Raw genomic sequence first — 13,152 nt, forward strand, 5'->3', positions numbered from 1 at the left:
ACCACCATACTATGGAGCCATAAAAATTCTGATTATATTAAGGCTTGTATCCTTGAAGACCTTCAGATTTAATCAGGGTGGTGTGCTTCCAACAGGATCCTGTTTAATGTAAGAAAGACGTCTATTATGGGGTTTAAGTGCGATTTTCAGGGTCTGATGTTTGACGAAAATTCCCTCTTGCAGAATAAAGAGTGCTGCAAGTTCCTAGGAATTACCATTGATGGTCGCCTTCGGTTTGAAGATCATATTTTACATTTAGCTGGGAAATTATCTTCTGGATGTTTTGCAGTAAGAATGGCAAAACAAGAGCTGGGAGGGGTGGTTGCACGTTCAGTGTACTTTTCACTTATTGGATCTCATATTCGGTATGGCTTGCCTTTTTGGGGTTTAACCAATAAGGGGCTACTTAACATTGTCTTTGTTATTAAAAAAAAAGCAGTTAGATATCTGTGTTCTTGCTAAATTAAGAGATTCTTGCAAACCCCTCTTTATTTCTGAAAAAATCCTAACTGTTTTTTCACTCTTTATCTTAGAAACAGCTGCTCTTATTCACAAAATTCCCAAACTACCCTCTGACACTGGCCATTTCACTCGTCGTGTAAATGATGTTCCCCTACCTATTCCTACGTCTTCCCTCACCAAAAACTCCTTAATTTACATAAGTAAAAAAATTTACAATCATGTTCCTCTATGTGTTAGACATATATCGGATGTTAAGAAATTTAAAAGAGAATTAAAGACGCTTTTATTGGCTAAGGCATATTATAACCTGGATGACTTTTTTAATGATAGTTTTTAACCTTGGACATGTTGGAAAGTTTTTTTTCTCTAGTTTTGTCAACAAGTTTACCTTTATTTGGTAATTGATTGTTTTATTTAGTTATCTTTAATTCAAGTATGTTCAAAAAGTTTTGTCTTCTTGTGTTTATTTTGTTCATTGTTTTGCCAATTTTTGAAATTGTATTTTTGTTTCGTTTTTTTAGCTTGTAGGATGCTTGTACACAAGATTATTCTTACGTAATATAGCACATTTTCTTTCTTTCTTTCTTATTTACCTATTTTTAATATTCAAGCACACGATTAGTATTGTTTTTCTATGGCTACTTAATGCAAAAGCAATATTTTTTTGATGTTATGTTAAAAACTAATTTTTATTAATTTTTTTTGAAAAATTAAAATTCATAAAAGGTATCATATTTAAAGTTAGAAAGTTGGCAATTTTTCGTTAAACAGGAAATTAAAGAAAAATTTAATACATTAAAGTCATGCCCGTTTACGTAAAATACAGAGCAAGGAAGTTGTAGAGCGTTTTTATCCGACTCAATACACTATATGATTGATTGGCAGCTAGATTAGTTAATTTGAACTTTCCTATGCACTTTATTTTATTTCTTCCATAAATGACAAAAAAGTCGGGAAGTTTTCAAAAAAAAAAAGGTTTTGTTTTTACTTCAACGCTGTTTGTTTAAATCAAGCAACTCCTCGTTATCTTAACACAATGTATTTAACAGGAAACAAATTATAAATAAATGATTAACCAGGAAACGAGCATCGCATTCAAATAAATCATAACTGGCATGAAATATTCATTCATAAGTTATATTTAAAATAAAAAGCATTTGGTATCTTATTATCTAAGTAAATTTACAGGTTTATGCTTAATGCATGCTACGCGGCTCGCCTTTTTATAGAAATTTTCCCCCTGGCTAAACTCGAAACGAAAAATCTTAACTTTTCTCCACTTTGCTTTTTTACAACTATAAAATCGTTGCCCACTGCGGAAATCGTGCCTGCAGTTTTTGGTTGATCTTTACCTATAAATAAAACATTACTCTCTATTTTTTGACTATTTTACGTTAAAAAATACCTTCAACAAATATTGACTGGCCTCGATGAAACCACCTCTTTTCATACAAAAGTTTTCCATCTTCGATTCGAGTTTCAATCAGATTTTGTTGTTCGCTCACCGACTGTAAGCCTCCAATTGTGTTAAAATTATGACTCGGGCTGCTCATAGAGGAGGAACTTTCACTTAATTTTCTCACTGGCATTGCCACTTTTTCTTTGATCAGTCTTAAATCATGCTCAATCTAGAATTAAGCTTAACGCATTAAGCAGTTAACTAAAATATTGTTTGACGAACTTACATCTTTCTCATCTAACAAATAAGTGATTTGTGTTATTGGAACTTTCCTTCTCTTTTCGGGCATGGGTATTGGTTCATTAGGTCTTCTACGCAGTTTTCTTGTCATCGCCGGTTTTACCTGAAAATTTCATTTAAAAGCTGCCTTTAAATATAATAGTTATTATAACCTCCATGGAATCCCCTGTGAGCTCCATTGTTAACCTCTCAGATTCAATAGTTTTCTTTTTGTCGTCTAAATCTGAAATCAACGTCTCCCGTAGGTCAATCTTTTTCTCTTCAAAGTCTTTGGCGGCCGCCTTAATTTCTTGGGCGTAATCTCTTTTAATATACTCTATCATGTATTCTCTAAAACGGTAAATAATTTCAGTGTTAATTAATACAGTTACAATACCTTTTAAGTACCTGTAGATTTCGTTGATTTTCAGCCTCTCAGCATACTGAAATTCTAATTTTCTTACTTTTTTATTGTATTCTGGATGGGTTCCATCTTTAAGCTGTGAAAGTTTCTTTTTTAGGCTGGCCAGTTTGTCTTGGTACATTTGTTCTTTGATTTCCAACTGTTCTTCTTGGGGACCTGAAAGTTATCAATAGAATAGCCCTAATACATCAGTCTGTTAGTATGGAGAACTCTTAGTATTAATGACTATTTTGAATATTTATTCAGAAAACGCAGTTATAGTTTATTCACAATTACTTGGAAAAAAAAATATATATATGAAAAGGATATCTGAAAAAATGGCAATAATAAATAAAAATCATTATTCATGACTAACTTTATTAGATGTGTTATAATAGACAGAGACAAACTAAAAGAGTTGAAGGTTACACTGCATTCTACAAATTAAACAGACAGAATCATAAATTCGGGCCTAGCAGATTTGATAGAGTATCTAGAAAATTGTTTGTTTGCTGCTTATAAAGAAACCACTGGCATCAATCTTTAGTTCTTACAGTACGTAAATTAGTAGAATCATTATTTTTTAACATTCTGACGTTTACAGAGTTCATAAGACACTTTCATTTCACATCCAGATAGGAATTAGCTTTTTAAACCTACATATGTAGCAACTTTTGGGAATCAGGGTCCTTTTATCGTGTAACCTGTAGATATTTCTTGGTGTTTTTGGGCTATTTTCCAGATATTTTTGCAGAAAATAGCTAATTTTTAATCACTGGCATCAATCTTTAGTTCTTACAGTACATAAATTAGTAGAATCATTATTTTTTTAACATTCTGAAGTTTACAGAGTTCATAAGACACTTTCATTTCACATCCAGATAGGAATTAGCTTTCTAAACCTACATATGTAGGAACTTTTGAAAATCAGGGTCCTTTTATTGTGTAACCTGTGGATATTTCTTGGCGTTTTGGACTATTTTCCAGATATTTTTGGCAAAAAAAGCTAATTTTTCTTGAATAAAATGTGCCTTTTGAAACATTTTATTTAAAGCAGTGGTTTCCATTTTCTCGACAAATAATTCTTAAGAAGACTTTTGCTATAAAAATAAATGGTATTGTGAAAATAATTTAACCTTTTAAACATTATTGTATAGGTTATTTCTGTACCTGTTCAGAGTAGTAATACATTGCTGTAAAAGGCTCTCAAGTTTAAACGATTTTTCACTAAAGAAAATGGTTTGTTTCATGTTTTCCTCAATTGAAGGTATGACATTAAACCCAACTGACTGCCACTGAATGCTTTATGACTTTTGATGACTGTGGGCAAATGTACCATTCACTATCAGACTTTCAATGATTACTATGTGAATTCCTGTTATTTCGGCAGTTGAATTAGTCATATGTACCATCGTGCCGAAAAAAAGCTGGGACATTAAAATTTAGGTAGGGAATCGTCTGCTAGTCTATTATAGTAAATCGCATTCCTTGGGTATGGTAGGTATGCATATTTATGCATTATGAATTTTTGGAGTCTTAATAATTACATATTTAAATAATAATATTGATACAAAACTTTTTTATTTTTCGATATTTATTTTTATTTGGAACACATTTTATAAATAAACCAAAACTAACTAATATCTTTTTTGATAATACGGAATAAAAAATTATTAATACTTAGTAAGCGCACCGTCGTTCTCAATTACAGCTTGCAAACGTCGCGTCGTGGCATACCTACTTAAAATTAAGTTTCTGGTATATTCTTCCGTTATTTGGTCCCATGCGTCATATATCTTTAGGCGTAATTCATTCTGATTTCTAAGCCTAAAGTTATCTTTATACATATATTTTGCCATTTTACCCCAAACGTTTTCAATTAGGTTGATATCGAGGGCCACGGTAAAACTTGAATTCGCCTTTAGTGTAGATAGTTTAGAACTATACGGGCTTTAGTTACAGGAGCATTATCATGTTGGAAGATAAAATCTTGCCCATAGACTACACCAACCGATGGCATCATAACATTATTTAGATATTGCAATATCCTAAGGCATTAAGCCTTCCCCGCACTATTTGACAAACGCGTGGTCCGCTAAAACTAATCCAGGCCCAAACCTTTATACTAAAACGTCCACTTTGATTAGTCTTATGTATATATCTTTCATCATATCTGGTATTAGAAGGCCTGTTACCACGGATTTTGCCATTATTGCACGATTGAAAGTATTTTTCATCCGAAAATATTACCGTTTCCCATATGTTGTTTTGGTGTGCATATTCATGGGCAAATTGTAATCTTCTCTGTTTGTTTGCTTCAGTAAAAAATATTTTATTTGTTGCACAGCAACTTTTAATTTCAGAATTTTTTATCCTACTACGAGCTGTATTAGCAGAACCAGGAAAATGCGTTTTTTCTTTCGCCTTTATTGCTGTTTCAAACGGATTATTTCTTAGAAAGCCAACTAACTATCTATCTTGAATGTCGTTCCAAACTTTTGGTCGACCAGAACCTGGATTTCTTATAATAGCTCTATATTAGTCTATATTCTGCAATTTTTGCCTTAGCTAAGGAAACGGTATTTTTACTAATGCCCAATTTTTCTGCGATTCTTCTTATAGGAACTCCATCCATGAGACAAGTGTATATAAATTAACTTTGACAACATCAAAATATATTATTCTAATAGACCAAGAGATTTAGGAGATTTTGCTGTCCCAGTTTTTTTTCGACATGATAGTACATGTAATTCCGGAGGTCACATACTCCTCAAATTAATGTTTCCAGTTGCAGGTATTTCAATTTCTGGCTCTACAGGATCCAATATGGAAAGTTTGGATTGATTTATGACCCAACTAGTTATTAAGAGTTTTATTGTTGGCAAAAAGTGAAAGTATACTATGCAAATATGGTACAAAAAAGGTTTCTTTTGTACTTTTATTCAAAGAACCACAATTTATATAATAAGCCTTGTAGTAGTGAAGAAAACCACTTATTTTTAAATTATAGGCGTAGTATTTTATATTCGTTTGGATTTGGGATTCAGCATATCGCGTCGTCTGAAAAATCTTTTTAATTTTTTTGTATTGTATAACGACAGCCCTATTTATGCGCCGAGGGTTGTTTGTGAGAGTATTTCTGGGCGTTGCTTTTCGGAGAGGTTTCGGTCGCGTGGCGAGGGAACGGCAAAAAAAGTAAAACCCAGCCGTCAAGGGTACTACTTTAAAAAAATTTATTGATTTAATTTGTGTTGAAGTGGTTTTCTGAAGGGTGGTGTGCTTCCAACAGGCTCGTGTTTAATGTAAGAAAGACGTCTATTATGGGGTTTAAGTGCGATGTTCAGGGTCTGATGTTTGACGAAAATTCCCTCTTGCAGAATAAAGAGTGCTGCAAGTTCCTAGGAATTACCATTGATGGTCGCCTTCGGTTTGAAGATCATATTTTACATTTAGCTGGGAAATTATCTTCTGGATGTTTCGCAGTAAGAATGGCAAAACAAGAGCTGGGAGGGGTGGTTGCACGTTCAGTGTACTTTTCACTTATTGAATCTCATATTCGGTATGGCTTGCCTTTTTGGGGTTTAACCAATAAGGGGCTACTTAACATTATCTTTGTTATTCAAAAAAAAGCAGTTAGATACCTGTGTTCTGCTAAGTTAAGAGATTCTTGCAAACCCCTCTTCATTTCTGAAAAAATCCTAACTCTTTTTTCACTCTTTATCTTAGAAACAGCTGCTCTTATTCACAAAATTCCCAAACTACCCTCTGACACTGGCCATTTGACTCGTCGTGTAAATGATGTTCCCCTACCTATTCCTATGTCTTCCCTTACCAAAAACTCATTAATTTACATAAGTAAAAAAATTTACAATCATGTTCCTCTGTGTGTTAGACATATATCGGATGTTAAAAAATTTAAAAGAGAGTTAAAGTCGCTTTTATTGGCTAAGGCATATTATAACCTGGATGACTTTTTTAATGATAGGTTTTAACCTTGGACATGTTGGAAAGTTTTCTTTTTTTTCCTTTTTTCTTCTCTAGTTTTGTCAACAAGTTTACCTTTATTTAGTAATTGATTGTTTTATTTAGTTATCTTTAATTTAAGTATGTTCAAAAAGTTTTGTCTTCTTGTGTTTAATTTTGTTCATTGTTTTGTCAATTTTTGAAATTGTATTTGTGTTTTGTTTTTTTAGCTTGTAGGATGCTTGTACACAAGATTATTCTTACGTAATATAGCACATTTTCTTTCTTTCTTTCTTTCTTTCAAGATTTTCTACAAGTTAGTAAATTTAAAACTTATTAGTTTATTTTTTTATTAACAATGTGTAAATATATTTTTATATTAATATATGTTTATAAATTTAATATTTTACGTAAATAGGAGGAAATAACTTATGCATGTATTTATCTAAAATTGTTTCATGCTGAAGAGAAAATTTATATTTAAAGTGATTGAGATAATTTATTTACTGAATTTTTAGGTATACATATTTTCGAAATTAGTTTTTTTCTTTTTAAATTGTTTGTGTGTTTCAAAAGTAAGCTAGAGCCTTGTTGAATCTAACTAACATTTCGACCCTGACTGGGTGAATATTCAGGCATAAATCATACCACAGATAAATAAATATATGTTTGGCGAATTTGCCGTCTATCTGTGATAATACCTAGAATATTGACTCAACTATTCAACTCATAGCTGGGTAGCCTCCCATATGGGACCTCAGTACCTTCTAGTGATGGCTGGATAACTAACCAAACTCTCTTCAGTTTTAAATGAATAGTATGTATAAGGAATTAGATTATTTTTGTTGTAACCGAAGGATGAATGAATACTCAGCATGATTCGATTTTTAGGGAATTGAGATCAAGGGTTTCTCTGCCGTGCTCTTTCCCCTTGTGAATTCCAGGCTGAGTACGGCATTATTTTCCTACATTAATAAACTAAGTAGGTGTATTATCAAGACTGCATTTTCTTTAATACAATCCTAATAATTCAAATTTCCCTATTTTTGTCTTGTCAAGCGCATCCGAGGTAAGTAAAAGAGAGAGTGATTCTGTTACAAAACACAACGTAGGGAGGGTATTGGTTTCTTATTTATTTATTTTTTTCTCTTTCGATCTTTTCTTATTTATTTAAAAAAAAAACTTATCTCATCCATTCTTTATGGACAAACCTGGGTTTGTTATACTACAGTACTCTGCTTGTAACCAAGAAAAGATAAGCATTGGGTTTTGTGTCCTTTCGACAACAAATCATAAAAAATATTTAAGGTACAAATTGTATTTAAAAGTAAACTTTTTCAAATCTCATGTTCCAAAAGTTAATCTAAGAATAAAAAGTTGTTACATGTTTTGTTGTTCTTTTAATGCATCATGTTTAAATTTGATGCAAAATCAGTGCAACATTTTAATAAAAATTATATTACAATAATTATCTTTAAGCCCAGTAATACCAACATTACATTTTTTAAAGAAGCCTAATTGGCTAATTTATTGTCAATAACTTGGTACATCTTCAATTGGTACTAGTACTTAGAACAGTACTAAGAACTATCATGTTATTACTGCTTTTAAGAATGATGAAGGTAAAATGTATCAACAATTGCCTTAATATTATGTTTACATACCATTTCAAACCTCCCTTTCTAATGAGAGGATTGGGAACTGAAAGAGAATTAAACAAGAAGCACTCCCAAAACATAAAAATTGACAGATGCCAAATGATGACTGATAATTAATAAGAAAGATTGCTGACTTTAGTCTTTGTAGTTTTGATTAAGCAATTCTTATAGACATTGAAAATTGATTGTCATTATAAGGTAAATAGAACCTAAGAAAATGTACCAGTATGTTGGCTTCTCGAAAAAATAATGTGAAAAAGTAGTAGAAATAAATTATCTTAGAAAAAAATCATTGAAAGTTCAAAATTTGGGTAGTTTTAGAGCTAAAAAACTGAAATGACTAAAAAAATAAATTTACCTGTGTCTGTCTCGCTAGCATCTTCAGTGTCCTCATCGCTACCTTCAAATTGGCCTTTATCCTGCTCCTTATCGTCGTCCTCCTCCGCTCTCTCCTCGTCAAAATCGTATTCGTGGTTATTAAAAGCATTCGAAGGGGGCGACCCAAAGAAGGACATCTTTTTGCCATGCAAGTACTGCACTTTGGTGATGCCAAAGGGGTTCTGTGGCCCCTCAACTAAACCTGCTCGGTGCAAAACCCCCTCGATTATTGTCAACGATTTAGTTTCGTTACGCACGAAAACTCACCAGAAAATTTCGGCTTTATTCAGAAAATTTGGGATTTTTACATGGAACTTAGCTTGAATTCGGTTTGTTTTGAAATTTTCTATTTATTGACAGCGTCAGGTAACGTTGACAGATGTCATTTCGCTGGTTTTGAGGTTAGGAGCATACGGGACTTCATTATAAGGGCAAGGTTGCCAGGTTGTAAGCAATGAATGTCTTCATAAAAGAAATTAGTGCGCTTGAGACCACACGACTGAAGTAAAACTTCTTTAGCTCCAATCATATTATATATGTTCTCTTTTGCTCCTTCAGTAATATACGAACCGTAACTCTCTCTCATTCTATTTCCACAAACTCATATCTTCTTTTCAACTACCGTTCGCAACGCCCGATGACACTTTTCGTAACGCTTCGCCAACGTACTCCCCAAACTCAAGCGTGCGTAAAAAATTTAAATTAAAAAAAAAAAACAATTTAAATTTTAATTAATAACTTGCGAAAGACTAATTTCATAAGCGACGAATGATTTTTAGGATTTAAAAGAACTAATTAATGTTTTGCAAAAGATTTAAGAACCATACAATGGGCTGCGTGGTTGGACAATAGTAACACACGTACCCAATTTAAGGATTAATCGGCACACCTGACAACGCCGCTAGGGATTTTCCTTCTTCATCTCTGCTTAGGTAAAGTCTTCTGGTCTAAGCCGCTAGGGTTAATCGCCACTTCGTGTAACTTTAGCAACTGTCAGTGTTTGCGACGTTGCCAATGTTCGTACTTTTCCCTGAAGTTTTTTGCACGCCAATCGACATCACGGACAATTGTTCATTGAATATTGGCGATATGTTTGTTTTTTTGTGGGCGATTGATATTTTGGCAGCTCAAGTAGAATAAGAAGGTCATTTATCGTAAAATTTTGTGATAAAAACTATGAAATCAGGCAAGTACACTCAATTTTAAAATTATCGATTAAAACATTTTTTATGGTAGTATTTTAATTATTTGATTAATATTTTCGAATAGTGTATAATGCATGTTTATAGTACGTATAAGGAGGATTTGCGTATAAAGATTTATTTTTAATTTTCTCGAAATTTATGGCATGAATCCATATTTCGTAATACATAGTTTGCTACGTTTTTTACTTATCCTATAATCCATTATTTTATTTTAACATACACTGCTTAACAAACATAAACAAATTAAAATCAGCTGATGGCCTGATTGAATATAGTAAGATACAGGGTCGGCTTAGGTACATTTCTAAATGTTTCTTAATTACGGCCTGTTTTATGACGATAATAAATGTGAACCTTTTGAGACTTAAAACCGCCTTTAAGTTATATTATTTTGTTTTTAGGTTATTTCAAACTTTTTTATCTGTTTAAGACATTTATTGTCCAATAAAATAGTGCATTTTTTTAGGATTGTAACATTAATTGTTTTTGGAAAGTTTTGACTTTGAGTAGATCATATAGAATACATTACACTTTCGTTAATTTAGATTGTTCCAAGAAAATAATATTTTTCAAGCACCAACATCCATTGTAGCGCCCTGAGGATGGCCTAACAGAGGCCGAAACGTCGGCAGTATTAAAATCTAGAGCCTCAGTTTTATTTGATCCCAGATCCAACTCACTTAACAAGAAGCATAATATTTTTCTTGAATAGACTTTTTGAATAATACTGCAAGATGTAACAAAGCCACTTTTTATTTTTATAGGTCTTTTCATAATTTGAAAAAGGATCAATAAAGTTTCATAAATATTTTCAAGCATGGAAAGTTTTCTCACAAATGAAATGAATAAGAGCTTTGATAAACCTATAATACCGCAAAAATAACGCATTTTCTAGACCTCTGGATTATTTAACAAAAAGTTATTTTTTAGATGTAATGATGTGGTTAACATTTCCAGAAACTTTATCTATTCCAAAGTCAAACTGTTGCAAACCTATAGTCGTTCAAAGTACTGAAAACATCACCTTTTTCAAGGTGAAACCTCAAAAACTGTTATAAATAAACCCATAAACCAGTAAAAATATACAGTTTTTCATTAATATGCAAATTCGCATATACTACCAAAACTGAACATGAAATTTTAATAGGGTTAAAGTATTGATTACAGTATAGCCAAATGCCGAAAACGTACTAAAATTGATCCTTCAATAAGGATCAATTTTGAGATATAAATGGATTTTCCAACTTTTGTAAAATTCTTAAAATACCCAGATCTAGATTTACCTAATAAATAAAAACCACTCCAACTCGACGAATATTGGAAAGCTAATGTAAAAGAAATATCAACTATAAGAACTACAGAAATGTATATTGAAATAGTTTTATTAATAATTGAATCGGTCATTTGAGAAACAGCACATGTCACTTTTAAACCATTTTACAGAAAATAAGAAAAACTAAAAATCTCAAAGAATGGATTAAAAAATTATTTTTAAATAATTAGCATTAAAAACGTGTTCGATTTCGGGCTTAATACAATAATATTTAAACCTTAAAGAAAAATTAGAAAAAAAATATGGGTATTTGAAAATGCGCGACATGTGATGTTTCTGAAATGAACATAAAAACTCAGAATATAAGGATATATTTTTATTGAATAATACGTCAAAAAAACATAAAATGAAAAACAAAACTGGTCTTCATTTTCAGTTCTCGGCCAATTTATTATCTCTGTATAAAAGCCGTGCTGTTCTTCTGGAATGTATGCAAAAAGTCCCTTTATGTCTTCAAGTTTTTTTGAGTTTATCGGAACCTTTCCTGGTGAATAAGCTGGTTGTTGCACAGGGGTAGGAAGTTGTAATAAGTTGGAGGTGGCAAGTCTAAATTTATGGCTTGTAACCCCGTCTATAAAATTAAACGTCTCAACTACGCCAGGTTCATTTGAAGAATATCTAAAATGCGTGAAGTTTGAAATTTGAAATGTGTATTTTTGGTCCCTCGGCACACCTCTACCAGGAGATTCAATGGACAAAGTGTTTTTTTTTATAGAACTTTGGCCACCAACCTTTAAAATCAGCAATATCTTCAGTTTTTGCAAGTTTTACAAAATATTTCGATTTTTTTGTTGAATTGACCATCATTTCGACGTATTCCATTATTGAGTAGATTCTATCATGTTTTTTAATCACTCGTTTAATGGTTGCAAAATTTCGATCATTTGGTAAAAAAGAGTGTCCTCGTTGTGGAAAATACTGGTTAATAGTTTCGAATCGCTTCGTATGCACCAACGCCATTAAAAATCTGATTATAGTATGGTTTCGATTCTGACCACTGCAACTGTCGGAGAAAATATGTAGATGTTTAGTCCCGACTGGAATTTCATTCTGCAAAAAGTGCAAAAGAAATGACGCTACTTCGTTGGGACCCTTTCTTGCGATACCCTCATGATAAAGGTAGAACTTGGCTTTCTGTTTTCCAGCTAAATTTATTTCAAAAACATTAAGAAAGCTGTCTTAAATACAAAGTTTCTTGTACTGGAACCAGTGGCAATTGAAGGTTCTGCATATAATCAAATGTTATTACGACGGTATCATCATTTTCGGGATTTTGGGAAATTTCAGTACAGAGTTTTAGTTTGTTATAAAATTTCTTAGCTCTTAGTTTATGCACCATTAATTCCGCAGCAGCGGTTCGTTTAGCAGTATCATTCAGCGAGGGACTTTTTATTTTGACACCTAGTTCTTCGCATTTGCAGCAGGTGTCCACTTGCGGTCGTCCAAAAGAGACGGAAAATCTTTCTTGAAAGATTTTCAAGTAGAACTTGTATTTTATTTTGGTTGACGGGTTCTGTATTTTAAATAAATCGTACATAATTTTCACGTTAAGTTTCTCGTCAAGATAATGTCTTTCTTTGCTACTATAATGTGAAATTTTCGTAGGAGAGCTCCTGATATGATCCTCAATCTGGCAAGCTATATTTCCTGGAATTGCATTTCCAGAAATACACTTGCCTCATTTGTCATTAGGATGTTTGCCCTCTACAAGTAACTTAGTTAGACGTCGAACTCTAGCAGGTGTAATTGCGTGAATGTTAATAAAAGCCTTTTTGCACACCACGATTCGTCCAGATGAGGATGTTAAAATGTATTTAAATGTGTAAGATTTCGGTTTAGCTCGCCTTATATTCCTTGGCCTTTTAACTTTGACGTTTTGGCAAGACATTAACGCTTGTAAATATGCATCCTGCTCATTCTTGGTTGCCAAACGCCTGAATTTTTGAAGAATCTCCTGACGGTCACCTTCGGAACATCGGTTATAACACTTTAACTTACATCTACAAAAAAAAATGTACTTAACAAAAGCTAACCTAACCTTCAAAACCCGTAACAACTTACCCGCAGTTTTC

General features: G+C 32.5%; 1 protein-coding gene across 1 annotated transcript; it reads right to left on the bottom strand.

Annotated features, from left to right (window-relative positions):
* Positions 1–1,583: 1,583 nt before the first annotated feature.
* Positions 1,584–9,211, bottom strand: LOC126748160 (sin3 histone deacetylase corepressor complex component SDS3). Its single transcript, XM_050457197.1, has 7 exons — positions 8,810–9,211; positions 8,523–8,744; positions 2,549–2,720; positions 2,314–2,491; positions 2,148–2,264; positions 1,868–2,090; positions 1,584–1,814 (listed from the first exon to the last, which is right to left on the bottom strand). The coding sequence occupies exons 2-7, from the start codon at positions 8,677–8,679 to the stop codon at positions 1,669–1,671; spliced, it is 993 nt and encodes a 330-aa protein (XP_050313154.1). The 5' UTR covers positions 8,680–8,744; positions 8,810–9,211; the 3' UTR covers positions 1,584–1,668.
* Between the last annotated feature and the right edge of the window lie 3,941 nt (positions 9,212–13,152).

This window comes from Anthonomus grandis, chromosome 2 (assembly GCF_022605725.1).
Source record: "Anthonomus grandis grandis chromosome 2, icAntGran1.3, whole genome shotgun sequence".
In the NCBI taxonomy this organism is placed as follows: Eukaryota; Metazoa; Arthropoda; class Insecta; order Coleoptera; family Curculionidae; genus Anthonomus; species Anthonomus grandis.

Excerpts from the sequence above, each read along its gene's own strand:
- LOC126748160 (XM_050457197.1), bottom strand. The coding sequence starts at position 8,679 with ATGTCCTTCTTTGGGTCGCCCCCTTCGAATGCTTTTAATAACCACGAA. Across the intron at positions 2,265-2,313 it reads TCACAGGGGATTCCATGGAG|GTAAAACCGGCGATGACAAG; the intron begins GTTATAATAACT and ends TGAAATTTTCAG. Across the intron at positions 1,815-1,867 it reads CCAGTCAATATTTGTTGAAG|GTAAAGATCAACCAAAAACT; the intron begins GTATTTTTTAAC and ends TTTTATTTATAG.